The sequence below is a fragment of the Emys orbicularis genome, chromosome 5 (genome assembly GCF_028017835.1).
Source record: "Emys orbicularis isolate rEmyOrb1 chromosome 5, rEmyOrb1.hap1, whole genome shotgun sequence".
Classification (NCBI taxonomy): Eukaryota; Metazoa; Chordata; order Testudines; family Emydidae; genus Emys; species Emys orbicularis.
The window spans coordinates 35,225,655-35,244,928 of NC_088687.1; the positions used below are offsets into that span (position 1 = coordinate 35,225,655).

The following is a 19,274-nucleotide window of genomic DNA, read 5'->3' on the forward strand; positions in this document are numbered from 1 at the left end:
GGGCTGCAGCATCGCTTCTTCCTTCCCGCGGCGCGGAGGCTGCAGCCGGCCCCTACCCGCCTCCCGCCGGGCCTGAGAGAGACGCCGCGAGGGTGTTGGCGAGCGTGGGGAAGCTGCGGGAGCAGAGCCGGGACGGAGCGCGTGGGAAGCGGCGCGGAGCCCGGGGGCCAGCGCCGAGCAGCTCCCCGCGCTCGGTGCCGGCGGCTGGAGGAGCGCCAGGCGGCGCCGAGATGCCCCGGGTGGCGGTGGCGGCCCTAGCGCTGGCAGCTGCCGCGGCATTCAGCCCGCTGGCCGCGGGTGCGCGGGCCCCGCAGCTGGGCGGTCCCGCGGCAGCGGGGGGCTTCGCCGAGGACGTGCTGAGCCTGTTCGGGGAGAACCGCAGCCTCTCGGCCGCCCAGCTCACTCACCTGCTGCAGACGCTGGGAGCCGCGCGGGGGCAGGGGGCGGCGCTGCCGGGACAGCACCACCTGCACCACAACGAGGTACTGCGCGCCAGCGCCGCGCCAGCGGAACTTCCCCTGGCAGGGCTTCTCCGCCTGCGACCCCCTGGCACAGCCGGGCAGGAGCAAACCCTCCCTCCCATCGCTGCTCTCCAAGTTCAGCCTAGTCGCAGGCGCTGCGGAGAGCTCAGGTTTGCTTCAGGGGGAGCCTAGGCACCACGGTGATGGGGGAGACCTGAAACAGGCCCCGTGAGAATTCACGCTGATGGGGCCGCTGACGCCCGCGGCTGATCTCCCACCCATTTTATTTCTTTGCCATTGCAGGTACATATAGGCAGGTTAGGTGGAAATAAAATAAAACCACATCAAAATCTCGGTTCTGTGATCCGCATAACGGTGCAGTTCTTCTTGCTAGGGGAATTCAAGGCAGGAAAGTTTTAACCATGCGTGGCAAATGGTACTTCTAGCTAAGTGCTGAAAGACAGGTGAGTTAGGGTAAGATACAGATGTAAATATAGAGAGGTGGAAATATTGATGTAAATATCTAGATGGTTTATAAAGTGCTTTGTGAGCAATTAATGGAAAAGTATCCCAAATGTGTACATGTTCCATATCACAGGTGTGCATAAGATGCCATCCAAAAGGATCCATTTAATTTGGAAAATATTTTACTTTTCTTTTTAATTTTTGTAATAAGCTAATAAAAACAGACCCTTAAAATCAACCTGTATAGCTACATCTTTCAAACTAATTGCCACAAGTTCTTCCATAGTAAGTGACATTAAGTTTTATTTGTCTGAAGCTCATTGCAGCTGTATTTTCCCACGACATTGTGTCTGGTTATATCCTCTGCCCAGGTGTGGGGGGTAGACAGACCAAAGGTCTGTTGCAATATTGGACACTTACTTCATGCAGTGTACTTACAAAAGTTATTCATACAGTGGAACCAGATTAAAGTGAAACTGTTTATAGTGAAGGACGGAAACCATGACTATTACCGGTGAATTTTTGTGTGCAAGTTGTGATATTCTGTATATAGGATCAAATCCTGAGATTGCTTACTCGGTCCTGAAGCAGGAAAGTTTCCTGGATAATAGCAGCCGTGCTACAGACAAAAGTCAATGGGCGTTTTTAGGGTCAAATCCTACCAAACTGAGTAAGCAGAACCTTAGGATTTGGCCTACAGTGAAGTTGTCCTGTGTGTGCGGGGGAAATTACTTGATTTTAAAAGATCCACTGTATAGAGATCCTTTTTCAGAATTCGTCATATCTTTTCTTCTTACAGTGTGGAACTTTTGTTTACATCAGATAATAAATCTGTTAATATTCTGGCAAGATGCCATAGGGATATATGTGGTGGTCTAGGAAAATAACTTTTTTCCCCTCTAAGTCCAGCTATACACAACTCAGATCTCTTCCTCCTTAGACTCAGTATTGCCTTTAAAGTCACCTTAGTTTCAGTTTTCTATAAACTTTCATGGTTAATATCTCAGAATAGTATGTTTAATTGAGGTGGTGAAGGGGAATCTTGAGGGCTGGCAAGAACCCCTTGTTATAAAACTGCCACCAATTTGAAGGTTGGGTTACAATAACTTTACTGTATAACCCCTCTCTGGATACAGTTGAGCCATCCCTGCCAGGGATGACTTATAAGTATACTTCTGAAGAGCAGATCTTTTGCTTATTGTATGTACCTGACTGAGTTAAGTGTGTGTGTGTGTAAAAATAAAAATTAAAAAAGCCCCAGGGTGTATACTTCCCATATCTCCTTATAAAGGCTGCAGTTCTGCCATCCGTACTCATGTTGAGTAGATGCTTACTCTGCAATTAGCCTAACTGAAAACAAGGTAGTACTCATCGTAAGAGGGATAGAATTGGGCCCAAGGTCTTCACTTCTCCCAACCTATTTCAAATTTCACAAGGTGAACACTGTACCAGTATGCTTGGTATATTTTTAAAGGAAGAAAGTGTGAATGTTTCCAGTTAAGTGCACTAAATGGAAGTCTGCAGTTTTGGTTATGGTTGTGAAAATGCTTTTCTTTAAAAAAGAAAAGAAATGACTGGATTCCCCATTCCTCCAGCCTTTTCCTCCGCAGGCACAGGGTACTAGGGGAAAAATTTGTGTTGTCCCTTTTTAAAATATCTGCACTCCTGCACATCTATCATAAGTCAAAGCTTAGCTGGAAAGACTAATGCTGCTTCTACCTTCTGTTTGGTGCAAGTCCGTTTTAGTGAGAGGAAGCCATGTTGCATAGGTTGGGTTCTGTATTTGATTTAGATGAGAAAATTCTGGACATACTTTGGAGTGTATTTATTAGTCTGTTGAGCAGTTAGCAGTATCTGTTCTTTGTATTACAGTTTTTCCAATCCAATAGACCCCCTCAGTATATGTGCATTCAGTTGTTGTCTCACACCAGTCTACAGAAGCCTGTTGTCAGGTGTCCTCACAAATATGTACTTATGCTTGACAACTCAGGCATTTGTACAAAGTGTGCTGATTGCATGTATGACTGAAGAACCACGGGATGGCAACTCGCAGAGGTTGCTGGGGTATAGAGGTATCCCCTGGGTTCGCGAAAATAATGTTATGTAACGTCTCTATTGAAAGCCTGTGTCACATTAGACATAATAACCATTGTGAGATGTCTATGGAGAATGTGAGAGGAGTTGTTTTTATTTATTATATATAAACACACAACTCCACACATTCTTCTTACACACACACACACACACACACACACACACACACACACACACACACACACACACACACACACACACACACACACACACACACACACACTCTGCCTGTCATTAAAAAACAGGCACTCAAAGGTACCTAGTCTTGAGTCAAACTCTTCCAGACAGGGGATGGGAGACACTTATCTCTAAGGGGGGTGATAGTGCATTGTATGTCATACAGTAGGAGTTTATTGTATGCAGTGTAGTTGTCGCCACCTGGGTTCCAGGATGTTAAAGAGACAGGTAGGTGAGAATATCTTTTATTGGACCAACTTCTTGGTGAGAGACCATATTTTTCAGACCTGAAGAAAAACTCTGTGTGGTTTGAAAAGTCTCTCTCACCAAAAGAAATTGGTCCAATAAAAGTTATTACCTCATGCAGCTTGTCTCTCTAATAGAAGTCTATTAGCATTCTAAGTAAAATGCTAACAAAGAGCTGATGAGACCTGAGTGTGAAATTAATAGGAAGAGGTAAACAGAGGGGAACCCTATCTTGAGGTGAACATCAGAGGTCTGTTCTTGTATATTTAGGGGTGCAAAGACACCCTGGCATCTTTCTCCTAGGGAGTAAAGGACAGCAAATCCGCTTCAGGAAAAAGGGATCTCAGCCAGGCTTGGTTGAAAACAGTGAAGAGAAGTTTGGGTGAGAAACCCTTTTAGATAGGAGGATAACTTGTGAGTGAAATTTAGACTTTAGAATGCATGTGGTTGTTTTATATGTAATCATTTGTTCCCATCTCTCTCGCTGGCTTTTATTTGAATCTCTATTCTGTCTTAAATGAATTTCTTTTTGTTTTATAATTGAACTCAAGTGCTGTGCATAATACAGGAGCTCTGAGCCGGCCTTAGGGGAAATGGCACCCTGGGCGAACTTGCATTTTGGTGCCCCTAGCCTCCGTGGGTGTGGCACCCCCCCTTTGCCCCTGGTCCTCCATGGGCTCCCCAGGCTCTCCACCCTGTCTTCCCCCCTAACCCCTGCACTGTGCCCCCTTTGCCCCTAATGCCTGCTCCTCCTGCTGTACCCCGAATCCCTACACCCCTTTCACTCTCAACCTCTGCCCCCTTCTGCACCCCAACACCTGCACTCCCCTCCTATGCCCCAATCCCTGTACCCCTTCACTCCTACCCCCTGCACCTCCCTCCTGTGCCCCAACCCCTGCACTTGCATGCCTCCTCACCCCAACACCTGCCCCCTCCTGTGCCCCAACCCCTGCACAGTGCATACCCGTGCACCCCAACACCTGCCCCCTGTACTGTGCCCCCTTCACTCCTACCTCTTGCACCTCCCTCCTGAGCCCCTAACCCCTGCACTGTGCCCCTAACCCTTTCATCCCCCTCCTGGACCCACGTTGGGAAACTGACCTGGATGCATAAAGCAGCTGGCATTGCTGCTTGCTCCCCCACTGGACTGCTGCTCCTCTGCCCCCCGTGAAGCCCTAGGGGGCTGTGAGGGGGGGAGTAAGGAGCGATGTCCGGGCTTCCTGCAGCCAGGTCACTTTCCCTGCGGGCTGTGTAAGGGGAGGGCAGGAGAGCAGCAGCTGCTGATGCCTCAGCACAGCCCAGGTGGGGAAGTGACCTGGCTGCAGGGAGCCCTGGTGTGTGTTGGGGGGACTGTGAAGGGGTGTGTGTGCATGTTGAGGGGAGTGTGTGACCGTGTGTTGTGTTGAGGGGAGTGTGTCTGTGCCTGAGTGAGTGAGTGTGCTGTCTCCTTAAGAAAGCACTCAGGGTCAGGAGCCTGAACTAGGCTTGTTCAGACACTAGCAGTTCTCGGACCCAGAGAGGCAGCTGCACACACAGATTTCCCCCTGTGCTGTAACCCCAGCTTAGTGGAAATCAGGTACATGGGTGGGAGGAGAGGGACACCCCACCATAAGCCCCATGGCTCCCTCCACAGAGCAGACAGGAGGACACTCCCAGTGTGGAGTGGCCAGGGATGAAGGGAGGGTGGGGTGGGGGACAGGAACAGCATTGGTTGCACACGTGGAGCAGGGTGGAGGAGTCACCTGGCTCCGATGGCTAGCTGTCTCTTCCCCTGCCCCACGCTGCTGCTCTCCTGTCTGCCTTGCTGCCTCCATCAGCCCAGCTGGCCTCTCGGTAGGGTGACCAGACGTCCTGATAAAATCGGGACCGTCCCAATTTTTAAGTGTGGTGGTGTGGTTTTTTTTTTTTTTTTTTGCTCCACCCGCGGTCCCCCCCGTGTCCCGATATTTTCTTCCTCTCATCTGGTCAACCTACCTCTTGGCAGCAGGTCAGGTGGGAATCCAAACCCTGCGCATGACGCCCCCTTGGGTGGGCCGCCATGGGCTGGGGCCTGTACGGCCCACCCCAAAAGCTGGCCCTGATAGCGGTTTATGGTGAAATGGGTAAACTGAGACACACTGTTCCTTTGGGAACACATTATGTGGGTATTTCCAATGCATATCCAGTGATCAGGGGTTGGATGCCACAAGAAGACACATTAAAGGGACTTGAAAGCTGGGTTACATCTGTTGTCAATCTGCAACGCACAGACGGGACTGGTATCGCCCAGAGGAGAGTGATTTGAATGGGTCACAGGCTGCTCCTGTTACGGAGTTAACACTCAGCTAGTACAGGCAAGATTCCCTCATGCTGGAGGCAGGTGGTAACAAGGTGACTCTTTTATTTTTTCATTTGACTGATCTTTAGATATTAATACAAAATAACATTTTCAGTATAACATACAAAGTACACGTGCAACTATCTTTTACACTATAACAAAATTAAACCACACCTAATCTTATCTCGTAAGGTTCATAGTAATATGATTGTTCAGATATAAGTGTTGGAGGACTAAAATAAGGCTCTCTTTACAAGCCTTTATAGCAGTGGTCTCCAGCCTTTTTACGCACAAGATCACTTCTTGAATTTAAGTGCAACCCAAATTACCCTGCCCCTTCCCCGAGGCCCCGCCCTGCTCACTCCATCCCCCCTCCCTCTGTAGCTCACTCTCTCCCACCCTCACTCACTTTCACCAGGGTGGGGCAGGGGATTGGGGTGAAGGGGGGGTGAGGGGTGCAAGCTCTGGGAGGGAGTTTGGGTGCAGGAGGGGGGCTCCCAGCTGGGACAGAGTGTTGAGGTGCAGGAGGGGGTATGAGGTGCTGGCTCCAGGAGGGGGCTCAGGGCTGGGGCAGGGAGTTGGGGTGCAGGAGGGGGTTCAGGGTGCTGGCTCTGGGAGGGGGCTGGGGGTTGGGGTGCAGGAGAGGTGCGGGCTCCGGCTGGCACTTACCTCAGGTGGCTCCTGGTCAGCAGCACAGCGGGGCTAAGACAGGCTCTCTGCCTGCCCTGGCCCCATGCCGCTCCTGGAAGCGGCTATCATGCCCCTGTGGCCAGGGCCAGCTTTAGGCCAATTCAGCCGATTTGGCTGAATTGGGCCCCGCGCCTAAGAGGGCCCCGCAGCTGTCCACCCCGCCCCCAGCTCACTTCCTCATCCTCCCCTCCCCTGAACGCTCTGCCCCCCTGCTCCTCCCCCTCCCCTGCTTCCCGCGAATCAGATGTTTGCGGGAAGTCTGAAAAGAAGCAGGGGCAGGCGGGCAGCAGCAGGTAAGCTGGGGCCAGGGGGGGGCGCGAGGAGGGCTCCAGGGAGGCGTGGCGCGGCCCAGTCTGGCCCCGGCCGAGCACCCCCAGCCCCGGCCCGAGCGGCGAGTGGCTCTGGCTCCGGCCCGGCTTGGGTCCCAGGGCACCAGCCCCGGTTCCGCCCAAGCACCCCCGGCCCAGCCCTGCGGCTCCGGCCCCGGCTGAGCACCCCTGGCCCGAGCGGCTCCAGCCCCGGCGGCTCTGGCTCGGGCCCCGGGGCGCTGTCCCCATCCCCGGCCGAGCGACTCTGGCCCGGCCCTGGCTGAGCGGTGCCGGCCAAGCACCCCCGGCCCCGGCCCAGACCCAAACCCCGCGACCCCGGCCGGAGCGGGGCCCGATTCCTGGGGGCGGGGCTTGCCAACAGCAAGCCCCGCCCCCAGGAATCGGGCCCCGCTCTTGCTAAGGCCGGCCCTGCCTGTGGCCCCTGGAGGGGGGGCATGTGACTCTGCGCACTGCCCCTCTCTTCAGGCACTGCCCCTGAAACTCCCATTGGCTGCAGTTCCCCGTTCCCGGCCAATGGGAGCTGCGGGGGCAGTACTTGCAGGCAGGAGCAGCGCGTGGCGGCGACTCTGCCTCAGGGACACGTTGGTCGCTTCCTGGAGTGGCGCGGGGCCAGGGCAGGCAGGGAGCCTACCTTAGCCCTGCTGCACCACCAGACTTCTAGTGCCCAGAGATCGCGATCAACTGTCAGAGGCTCCAGGATCGAGCAGTCGATTGCGAACTACCAGTTGGTGACCACTGCTTTGTATTAACAAGAGTGCTTGCAATGCAAAGAAGTTGGACAGTGGGCGAAGAAAACTTGGTAACATCATCCCTTAAAATTACAGGTGGGAAAATCAGTAGATGTGAGAATTGTATTTCAAATGCTGGGTCTGGTTTTATAGATTGACTCTATCATAGCTAAATGTTTTATAAAGAAAAAGAACATAGTAAAACCAGATGAAGCATTTGAAGATTGTAACAATATGATATGTTCAAAGTCTTTAAATAATAATGTCAGGTTTCTTTAGGAACAAGTAGTTTCTAACTAGAGATGGGCCACAATAGGAACCTACTATTCGGATTCACTCAAATTTCAGTGGTTTGGATTAAAAGGAAGCTGGATATGAACTCATCTAATTTTGGGGGGGGGGCAGGGGTGGTAACACTAAAACCTAATTTTTGTAGTCTGTCTTTACTTGTAAACTTTTGCTTCCTGTAAGATATAGCCAGGGTGAACATCTGTATCCTCTAAGGCAGAACGATGCCTGTTGCCTCAGCCTTCTGACCATCCCTTCAGGTTATCTTGGCAGTGTAGGGAGGGGCAGCATGCATACAACTTAGATATGCAGTTGCATCCTGCATCTTACGGTTCATGTTTTCTGTATGTCTCAGGCCTTGGTGAATGTGGGCACTGATGGGCTCTTCCCCTCTGCAGGCCAGCAATTTACACACCCCACTGTGTTCCACTTAAGCATATAGTGTGTTATGTAGGAGGTCAGACTAGATGATCACAGGCTCTGGCCTTAGAATATAGGAATCTGAGTACTGAATCCCTTGTCTTCTCTACACCTGCAATTTACTCAATCCACAGCCTCTGTAGGAGACGTGTGCCCCAATTTACCACCATCACCTCAGAGCAATGCTCTCCTTAGATGTCTATAGTAAAACCAAATTGAAGTTTATTCAACTAAGCTTGAATTAAAGATTAAATAAAAGCAAGTAAAAGGATTGGAAACACCAGGTTGCAGATATAAGACAAATATAAAAGGCAACCTAGAGGCTATGCTTATTAACAACTTACTTCACTGTCTAGTAAGGTATTTTTCACCCAAAGGTTAGTCCTTACAGCACTTGTCCAGTCCAGAGAGCTGGGATCCACTTTTCATGAGACACTCCTGCTGGCAGACTGTTGCCTCTGTAATGGATGACACTTGTGCACTCTTCCTTTCTCTTATACAGTCCTTGACATTTGTGTTTGTCATCACTCAAGTCTGCAACTACTTCGGACTGTAAACACAGTGCTGGCTGAACTGACAGATGTCAGCTGTTTTCAGTGTTGAGTGAGTCAGGGCTGAGACCAACACCACTTCAAGTGACAAGTTTTACCTCCTCCAGTTCTGGAAACCCATACTTACCATGATGCTCAGCTACGTTTTTAGCTTTTGATAGAGACCAAACGTGACCCTCTGTGGTGAAATATCAAGGAGATGGTTGGACACAGATGTAATATACTTCCAGGACATGCCTGGGCATATCTTGGCATGTCTTTGTCACACCCCACTCCAGCATCCAATTCTCCTTTTTGCATGGGAACTAGGCTGGTTCCACTGTCTGGGGAAAACACTTCACCTATGGAGGAGAAAACTCAATTTATCCCTAAGTTAGTTGCTGGGGAAAAATGTTAATTTGCCTTTGTGTGTTTCTTCTATCCCAAATCTTAGGCGAAGTTAAAAAGGATATCAGATGGCCATGTAGTACATGCGTCCTTTGCAGCCCCTAGTGCACTACCCATTTCTCTGTTCAGCATTCATTTGGGTTGACAGCTGAAGTTAGCATTTCAAGTGAGAACATCTGTAAAGCCCGGTGCTACCACAAGTGATGGTACTACCACTTATTACTACTGCTAAAACACTGACTCAGCTTAGTGATTTACATAGGAGATGCACACCAAACATAACAAAGGTGTAAGAACCAATCTTTGTGGAGGGAGAGGAGCAGAGAGAGAAAGGTGAAAGTTGCTGTTAATATGTTATGAAATGCTGTTAGTCAGAAATGTAGCAACTGTTTTTTTGTTTTGTTTTTTAAATCCTTTTGGAAATATCCACCTAATATTAGACTTATTTTTTTTTTTTTTTTTTTTTTTTACTGGCATGAATGATAGAATGTGGTTAGATGCCATCTTACTTTTAACTTATTAAGATATAAGATCATGATGTAAGGAGAGCCTCTGTAGAAGCATACCAACTTCATTTTGTGTACAAACATTAGGGGTTTTTCCTCTTGAATTTTCATGGTTCATAACCAGGTCCCTGAAACATGGGACGTTCAGGGGGGCCGATTCAGATTTTGGTAGGGAGGGCAACTTTAACCATGATTCCAGGGCTACTTATGCACCTGAAAACTCTAGTTTTATTATCGGGGGGGAGGACCTTAGATATTAGCTGACAGGAGCACGGTGTCTAATTCCTATATAAAGAAAACATTTAAATATTAGACCCATTCAGCTCTAATACTAGCATGTTCTGACATCTTGTGTCAAGTTACTTAAGGGACATTAGTTAGGTTTAAAATTTTAAACCTATATTCTTGCTTTTGAATATAACAATTGTAGAAAAATCCAGATTACTTTCTGTCATTTAGGCTACTTACTTTTTGCAGTTCACCAAGCTTGGAATAGATCATTTAACTTTTGCAAACATCCTACCAAGGCAAGGCCCCATGAGTTTATACTGCACCTAGCTGGGGCTCTAGGGCTGTTGCCATACTACAAATAATTAGGGTTACCATATTTAAAAAATAAAAAAAGAGGACACTCCACGGGCCCTGGCCCCGCCCCTTTCCCACCCCTTCCCCGCCCCAACTCCGCCCCTTCCCCGAAGTCCCCACCCTAACTCCCCCTCCTCCCTCCCAGCCACGCGAAAAGGGCTGCCCGAGCGCTACCGGCTTCACGGTTTGCCGGGCAGCCTCCAGATCCTGCGCCCCCGGCCAGTGCTTCCCCAGCGCAGCTGGAGCCCGGGAGGGGAAGCGCCCAGCCGGGGGTGCAAGGTCTGGAGGCTGCCTGGCAAACCGTGAAGCCGGTAGCGCTCGGGCTTCGGGCAGCCCCCATGCCTCCAGACCCTGCGCCCCCGGCCGGGCACTTCCCCTCCCGGGCGCCAGCTGCTCTGCTCCTCCCTTGACTCTTCGGCTCTGTTTAAGAGCCGAGCTGTCCGAGCGCTACCGGCTTCGGGCAGCCCCCTTGCCTCCGGACCCTGTGCCGCCGGAGCAGAGCAGCTGGAGCCCGGGAGGGGAAGTGCCCGGCCGGCGGCGCAGGGTCCGGAGGCAAGGGGGCTGCCCGAAGCCGGAGCGCTCGGGCAGCTCGGCTCTTAAGCCGAAGAGTCAGGGGAGGAGCAGAGCAGCTAGAGCCCGGGAGGGGAAGTGCCCAGCCGGTATTTTTCCCGGACATGTTCGGCTTTTTCGCAATTCCCCCCGGACGGGGGTTTGATTACCAAAAAGCCAGATGTGTCCAGGAAAAACCGGATGTATGGTAACCCTACAAATAACGGACTAGAAACTGACTTTCAAGTCACTTTCACAGTATTGCCAACCCAAAATGTTCAAAAATCTTGAGTCAGGCTTACCAAAAATCATGAGATTATGTAAAAATAAGAGACTTGGTATTATTTTTATTTGCCTTCTGCTTTTTGAGCCTTTAGGGTGCACTGGGGTCACATTTTGAAGCTTTCGCCGCAGCCACAAGGACTAGAAACTTTTTTTTTTTTTTTTTAAAAGAATGAAGGCTGAAATAGTCACATATCCACTTGACTCTAAGAGCTGGGGCTTTAAGGAAAACTAATTATCATGAGACTCATGACAAAATCATGAGAGTTGGCAACACTGCCCACTTGTGTTTAAAGGCTAGTTACTTTCCAGAAGGCTCTTAAACACAACACTATAGTGATTGAGAGTTGCAGTTCTCACAGGAGAATATTTAAAACCAAACACCAAGAAAATTCCACATTTTAAAGTTGAGGAAAAAAAATTGAGTCTTCTGAGGTATATCAGGGCCACTGCAAGCAGGAAAGAAAAAGAAAGAGGCATAGGAGCTCTTGAAAAAGGGTTGGAGGATCAAATCTTCCAGTCTTTAGTCAAGTAAAACTTCTATTGCCATCAGCGCGTCCACGCATAGAATCATAGAATATCAGGGTTGGAAGGGACCTCAGGAGATCATCTAGTCCAACCCCCTGCTCAAAGCAGGGCAAATCCCCAGACTTTTTTTTTCAATCCTAGTTCCCTAAATGGCCCCCACAAGGATTGAACTCCCAATCCTGGGTTTAGCAGGCCAATGCTCAAACCACTGAGCTATCCCTCAATAACTATATATTTCATACTTAAATATCTGAGCCGTCTTATCCAGGGCTACACATTTTATATGCATTGGCTCAGGGACTACATTTTCTGGCATATTTTGAACAGTGTTGAGCATAGAGATAGTGCCCAGTGAGTAATACAAATCATGATAATAATAGTCAACTTTATGGATTCTGTGGATGCAATTTCTTTTCTTTGTTCTGAAATTGGCCTGGATACAGCTGAAACTCTTCAGAATTTGAGGCATAAACACAACTGATACTCATACAACACTTTCTCATTCCTTCCTATTTTCAAACTCAGGAAAAAAAGACAAAACAAAATGTTTTTCAGTTACAATGTAAAATTGCACAGCAGCCATTGCTCTATAACCCAGCATGGGGTAGAACCTGCCACCCCTTGGGAGTGAAGTGATCTCTCATTCTCTCTTTTTATCCTTCCCGACCTCTGTGCTGCTTTTCATGCTGTCAATTACAAGCTCCTTCCCAATCTCCTGGGACCATTTGCTGGAGTCTCAGAGAACTGGCCTTCTTGGTTTTGCTCCATCTATCAGACTCCTCCTTTTTTGCCACATGCAGCAGTGAGATAGCCTTCAGACACCAGGGACTTCCTGTATTGCCTCAGGCCAGTGCCTTAGGGACAGAGTTTCAAAGGTTTTTAGGCACCCAAAATGCAGCTAGTGGAGTTTACAAAGCACCTAACCTTCTAAGCGCTTTTGAAAAATCTCACTAGGTGCCTGAATACCTTTCAAAATCCAGCCCTTAGTCTCTCTCTGCCTCAGTGCCCCATCTGTACAATGGGGATAACAGCACTGCTCTATCTCACTGAGGGGCTGTGAGGAGAAATAGATTAAACATATTGAGGCAGTCAGATGCAACAGTGATGGGGCTACATACTATCCCTTCCCTTGGTTTTGGCTCCTTCTTTTCACTTATCCCTTTCACATCTCCCTCTTTTCTGAATGTAACCTTGGCTGTACTTGTTCGGAGTCCCCTACATTCTGTCTTCAATCCCCCGCCCACCCCCACAGAGGGATTCCTGTTTTCCAGGCTCATCTAAGGACATCCAGATCCTTATTTTAATTACCATCCCTTTCTTATCTTAATCATCCTGCCTCTGTTTAGAAACAAAATACTGACTCCCTGCCCCAGGGGCATAAGCTGGGAGCAGTGCCTCTCCTCTGCAGAACTCACATTCCACACTCAGGCTGTGCTGCAGTTAAGAGCTTCATCTGGGGGTAGGATGTGTGCCAGGAGCAAACTTCCTGTATGAAACTCGGGGGGCAAAGGGGAGAAGCCCCCCCAACCCCCTAAGTGGTGCCCCTGGGGATGTTCAGTTATTAGTCTTCAGAGCTAACAGCTTATGGAAGTGAATGGGGGCAGTTCTCTTTAGAGCTGTTGTTTCAGCCTGTCTGACAGCAGATTCAGAAAGCCAACACTGCATTTGAAATGTTTTCTTTGCAATCAAAAAGGCTAGATGCTTAGGCCATTTCTCCCCCTCAAAGATGTCTCTTTCTGTTAGCAGAAAAACAGACACGTTACAGTTCCAGGATTAGGTAAAACAGGAACATGTTTATTCAAGTTTAATACACAGGTGTAGGCTTCCTGCTCACAGTACTTTATAGCTGCCCAGAAGGAACTGCTTTAATTTCAAAGTGGGTATGTGGGAAAGTCAGGGAAGGGTCATCCTCGAAGAGACATATGCCCTAAAGAATACACACACTGAGACTTTAATAAGAGTAGGTTAGTAATTTTCCATTTAAGTGAATTTTAATGTTGAACTGAGTTGAAAAGAAACATTTTTGCTTTGGTTCAACAAACCTCAACAAAACACTTTGCTTCAGGAATGTCATTATGTTTCAACATTTAAAAAAAGTTGATTTGGAACTTTCTGTCTTGTGAAAAATGTAAATATATTGACTTTTTAATCCCTATTCGGGACGGAAACAAAATTTCAAAATATCAGAATTTCCTGAAGAATGGAAGTTTTGATTGTTAGCTCAGCTGTAACTCTCATTTCAGTCCCTGCTCTTGGCTGCTCAGTTTAAGAGAACTTGATTTTCAGAGGTGCTGGGTGTACAAGCACCCCCGTCTGACAATTTCTTTAAATGGTATTCTTTTGATCCCATCACCAAGATTTAAGAGTTTGGGAGTTACATCGTTGTTATTTTCACTAGTGGAGAGATATCTTCAGTCCATTGATAAGGCTACGACATCTTTTTAATGACTTACAGAATATCACTAGGGCTGAGACATTTGCTCAGCAAGAAGCATTTGGAATCCTTGATAAATTCTTTCATGTTTTCAAAATTATTGCATTTTATTTATGATGTCCCTGCTTGAATTATTTCTAATTACAATAGAACCTCAGAGTTACGAACACCTTGGGAATGGACGTTGCTTGTAACTCTGAAATGTTTGTAACTCTGAACAAAATGTTATGGTTGTTCTTTCAAAAGTTTACAAGTGAACATTGACTTAATACAGCTTTGAAACTTTACTATGCAGAAGAAAAATGCTTTATTTTTTTAATAGTTTACATTTAACATAGTACAGTACTGTATTTGCTTTTTTGTTTTGTCTCTGCTACTGTCTGATTGCGTACTTCTGGTTCCAAATGAGGTGTGTGGTTGACTGGTCAGTTTGTAACTCTGATGTTCATAATTCTGAGGTTCTACAGTAATAAATAATAATACTTTGCACTTATACGGAGATCTTACCCAAGCCCTTGGAGCAAATCAATGGCAGAATCAAGAACTCTGGTGTCCTGACTCAGTCCCATGCTCCTAGCACTAGACTAAAGTACCCTTTTTTTTTTTTTTTTTTTTTAGAAATCTGTTTTCAAGGATGTTACTCATACAAAATTCAACAGCTTACATTTATGCAATGACTTGGTTGTCTCAGCATATTTATCCACCCAAGACAAATCTGGAGTCTCGCAGTGTGCAAATAAGGGTGGTCCCATTTCAAGGTTTCCAAAAGGTTTAATCCTTTTTTATTATGTAAATGAACTCGTATAAGTTGTGTTAGATCATTGATGTCTGTAGGAATTATTGACAAGAATGAAGTGGATGCATAGGGCACCAAACAGGATGGATGGGGATAGAGCAATCATGAGCAACTATACTGCGTATTTGTTTCTCTCTTTAAAAAAACAAATAAAAACTCTCCTACTTATGTCTCCCCCTTGCATTTAAATTAGCCACTGGCCAAAGGCATTGTTTGCTTTTTTTTAATCACATGTAACCAGAGTTCCAAGCCTTAATCTTACTAACTTATAATGAGGCTTGGCAGAACTTGACTTTTTTTTTTTATGATTTCAACAGATAATATCAATGTTTAATTTTAAAGCATTTTTTTCCATTTTTATCAATTTAAATTTTCATTGTTGTGGGAAATTGTGGAGGAGGGTGAGACAATAATAATTAAATGACAGTAGATGTTGAAATTCAAAAAGTTAGAGCTTTATAACTGATAAAATACAAATTGTCAACATCATGTCAAAATACACAAAGTAAATATTCTTGCATCAAACTTTGAGTTCTTAAGCAATAAGAAAAATGTTGCTTATCTATAAATTTCAATGATCAATGGACATTTTTAAATCTGTTTTTGCGTATGTGGTGAAATCGATGTTTACCAAAAATTTAATCCTTCCTATTTACAGCATCTCCTTAATAATGTCCCTAGGTACTGTGTCACTGTGACAAAAACAGTATGCTTCAATTAGCAACTTTCCCTTGAAGGGAAATCTGAAAGCTTTCATTTCGTTAGGGAAACTTCCTGGTAAAATTCATGACCTCATAATGGATATTAAGTAGTTTAGTTTCACTATTACTATAAGGATGACCTTAAAGCAGTTTGTAGAGCTAGAAAGATTCACCTGTTTCAGTCTTGCTGTTCTAAGTAACATGACATGATGTGCTTTCTGTGGAGATCACTATAATACTTCAAGCCAGTGGTTATCCATCATTTTAGTTCTGTGTTCCTCTTAATGGAACCTACTCTCCCAAACCCGAGTGCTCTCCTGCTTGGTTCTCCAAATGCTCCATGCTGCAGACCTCCAGAAAGGGCTTTGTAGTCCATTGGTGGGCGTAGACCATAGTTTGAGAACCACTACACTTTACACCGAAACTCTCCTCTCTCTGCCACGTTGTAGATACCTGTCATATATTTTGCACTCTTTTAGCCTGCGGAGTGCACACTAGAAACATGGAACCAGTGCAGACTACACAATAGAGAGATTCACTCTAAAAAGATTGAACCATAGGGGACATCTAAACAGCAAGCCTGGTTTTATAGACTTGGGATCATGCTACAGCAGTACAAACAGTTGTATGGACGTTCAGGCTCGGGCTGGAATGTGTGCTCTGAAGCCTGAGGATGGAGATGGGTTTCAAAGCCCAAACTGCAACATCTACCCAGATGTTTTTAGCACTGGAGCAGGAGCCCAAGTCTGTTGACCTAAGCTCTGAGACTCGCTGCTGTGGGCTGTGTAGATGTACTGTGAATGACCACATACAATATTGTCTGATCATGTACAATAATTCCATTGAGATGAGTGAGAACATCAAAAGTAACACCAGGCATTAAAATGCTAAGGCAGAACTCTTTAATGTCACTGAATTGTGGTTATTATAATCATGGGAACTAGGATGTTAACACTGACTGAGAAGAAAACTTGCTGTCCTACAACAACCCAGTCAAACCTGACAAACTTGTTTCCAAGGCTAATTCCCTGACATAATTATGATTAAAACTATGAATAGTTTTAAGTACAGTTTGTGTTTAGTTTATTTTTTTCCATGGGGCAATACTTGATTGATTTATGTTATAATAATGTCTGCACAACCAGCAAACTTTGTTTTACTTTCTTAAAATACAGTCTGTTAAATGCATTGGCAGAAAGTCATTTTAGAAGACTAATTTTAGGCCCCAATTCAAGAAAGTTCTTACGCATGTCCTTAAGTCACCTCCCCCCCCGCCCCCCATCCCATTAAGGAGAACACTTAAAGCATTTGTTTAAGATTGTGCTTCAGCCTCAGTGACTTCAATAAGATTTGTGCTTAAGTGCTGTCCTCAGTAAGGATGCTTTCCTTAACTGGGTTATTAGGTGTGATGGGCAAAAATATTGTGGATGTACTTCTGCTGAAGTATGAGACTTTCACCAGGACTGAATTGGGTCTGAGGGTTTCATTGCTGCAAGTTTAATCAGAAATAGTCACATTCCAGTTGTGTGTACAAGTCTTTCACCTTTTGAATACTATTGGCCAAATGCCTTGCAAGTGTAAATGAATGCAGCATTACTGAAGTAAATGATTAGGATCAGCTCCAATTTACCCCAGCAGAAAATCTGGCCCATTATCTTAAGTTATTCTAGCAATGCCATGTTAACCTGAAGACTCATTATTTCATTCTGTAGTTGTTGTGGTTTGAGCAGAGAATTAAACAAAATTATTTGACAGGAGCAAAGGAATGACCCTTAATATATATTTCCTAAAATGCCCCTAAGCCCCAACACTGAGACATTCTAGGTTGACTATTATTCAAAGCTTGTATGGAAAGAACACTTGACTTCACCTGTTGTCTCACGACTTGTCCTTGGTATGTGAAAAGTTTTTGTTTCATGTGTATACTCAAGTGAAGAACTACTTCCCATATTGGTCATTATAGAAAAATGTGTGAATAAAAAGGGATTATAAATTATTTGTGTACTGTCAAACAATTCATTACACATCTGTGCAACTTAAATCAAGATTTCTGTCTATTAGCTGTATGTTGAAAAGAATTCATGGCTTGACATACTAAAGCAAAATATATGCATGCTAGCACAGGAGCTACTGGCTTGTCCTAAGCTAAGGGGCTAATGAGCAAGAGGTACCTGTCTTAATGGAATTTTTTTTTCTTACAGAACAAATCAGAATACATTTACTTTAACAGTCAGTGCTATGAAATGGATAAAAAACATTGGATACAACATACAGTAGGACCACTTAGGACAGTCTAATTCAAGTTTATCGAAACAAATAAAACAGCATGTGATTGAAATATTTATTTACGTGAATAACAGTTGCTGAAGTAACTATCATTTGTTGATATGTTGTCATTGAGATTTTAATGGTATCCTAAATATTTTTAGATTTAATTATTTAGTTGTTAGACTAGTTTTATATACTGTGAGCCAGTATTTTCAATGTTATTTTAAGCTATGAGCTAACTGGTCATAAATACACAGACGTCAAGATTTTCAAAAGCACCTAGGTGAATTAGAAACAAGTTCCATTGATTTATAATGTGAATTGTGGTCCCAAGTGTCACAGCGTGTGTTTTCATGCACAAATTAGGAATGTGCAAAGTATGCTACTTGGAAAATCCCGCCCTGTATTTCACTGCATAACACTAATGTTTTTAGTGTAGCATTTATTTGTCATCTGTCACCTCTTAATTTCATGTCATCTTAATCATCTTTATTCATTTTTTTTCAGTGCATGTCTGGTGAGGACATCTTTTCACTTCATGGTTTTCCAAACAACAGCCAGATAACAAATTCCAGCTTCTCTGCAATATGTCCGGCTGTCTTACAACAGCTGATTTTTCACCCTTGTGATAGTTCATCAAAGCACAAGAACAAATCTAAACCGACTCCTTCAGAAGGTAGCTAATATTCTTTCATTCATAATGGAACAGGAGTAGGATTTGCTGAGATGAATTGTGTCCATTTGTTTCCGCTTAATTTATGGATACTTTCAGAGGAAACTGCAAGAAACCCTCCTGTAGGCAATTATGAAATAGCCTGCACATAGAGGGAAGTTTCTTCTTCCTAATCATCTCTGTTAGAGAGTGGCTTATGCACTAAAGCATAAGAGCCGCTTCACTGATAATAACTCTCTGAAGCAGAAGATGGCCTTGGTGACTGCAGGGAGAAATCCTACTTTACAGGGTGAATATTAAAATGTGTTGCATTTTAGATGGGCAGCTCCCATTAAGATTTACAGGAGTCGATATTTGAATTGTCATTTGCAGATAGGGGTCAGGGAAACAAAGCTATTTTAGGGGAGTCAGTGGGTATCCTTCCCAGGGAAATTTTCTGTATCTGTCCCTTTCCTATTCCTGCTTTTGTGCCTTCTTCCATGCTGCCCACTGTGCATGGAATGTCTCCTCAAGCCTGTTCTTAAATCCCTCTTTTTCTGATTCTGAAATTAATAATTATAATACATAGAAATGTAAGGGGGAAGGAAATAAGTGCAAAACCAGCTATCATAATGGAATCAACTGTGGCCTCTGATCCTGACATAGCAAAATCAATGTGATGTTTCCAGAATACTTAATGGCCTCTCTTTAAAAAGGGCTGAGCACCTGCAACTCCAAATGAGTGAGCAGGAGCTCTGGGTGTGCATTAGCTTTGAAAAGCAGAACATCTGTGTCTGCAGAATTGAGGCCGAGATGTGTA

At 45.5% G+C, this 19,274-nt stretch overlaps 1 protein-coding gene across 1 annotated transcript in view; it reads left to right on the top strand.

The window, feature by feature from the left end:
• The first annotated feature begins 230 nt into the window (after positions 1 to 230).
• The window catches only part of SLC39A8 (solute carrier family 39 member 8), a 42,914-nt gene continuing 23,870 nt past the window's right edge, over positions 231 to 19,274 (top strand). The window contains exons 1-2 of the mRNA XM_065405367.1: positions 231 to 482; positions 18,310 to 18,478. Of these exons, the coding sequence (XP_065261439.1) occupies positions 231 to 482; positions 18,310 to 18,478 (421 nt within the window). The remainder of the gene's footprint in view (positions 483 to 18,309; positions 18,479 to 19,274) is intronic.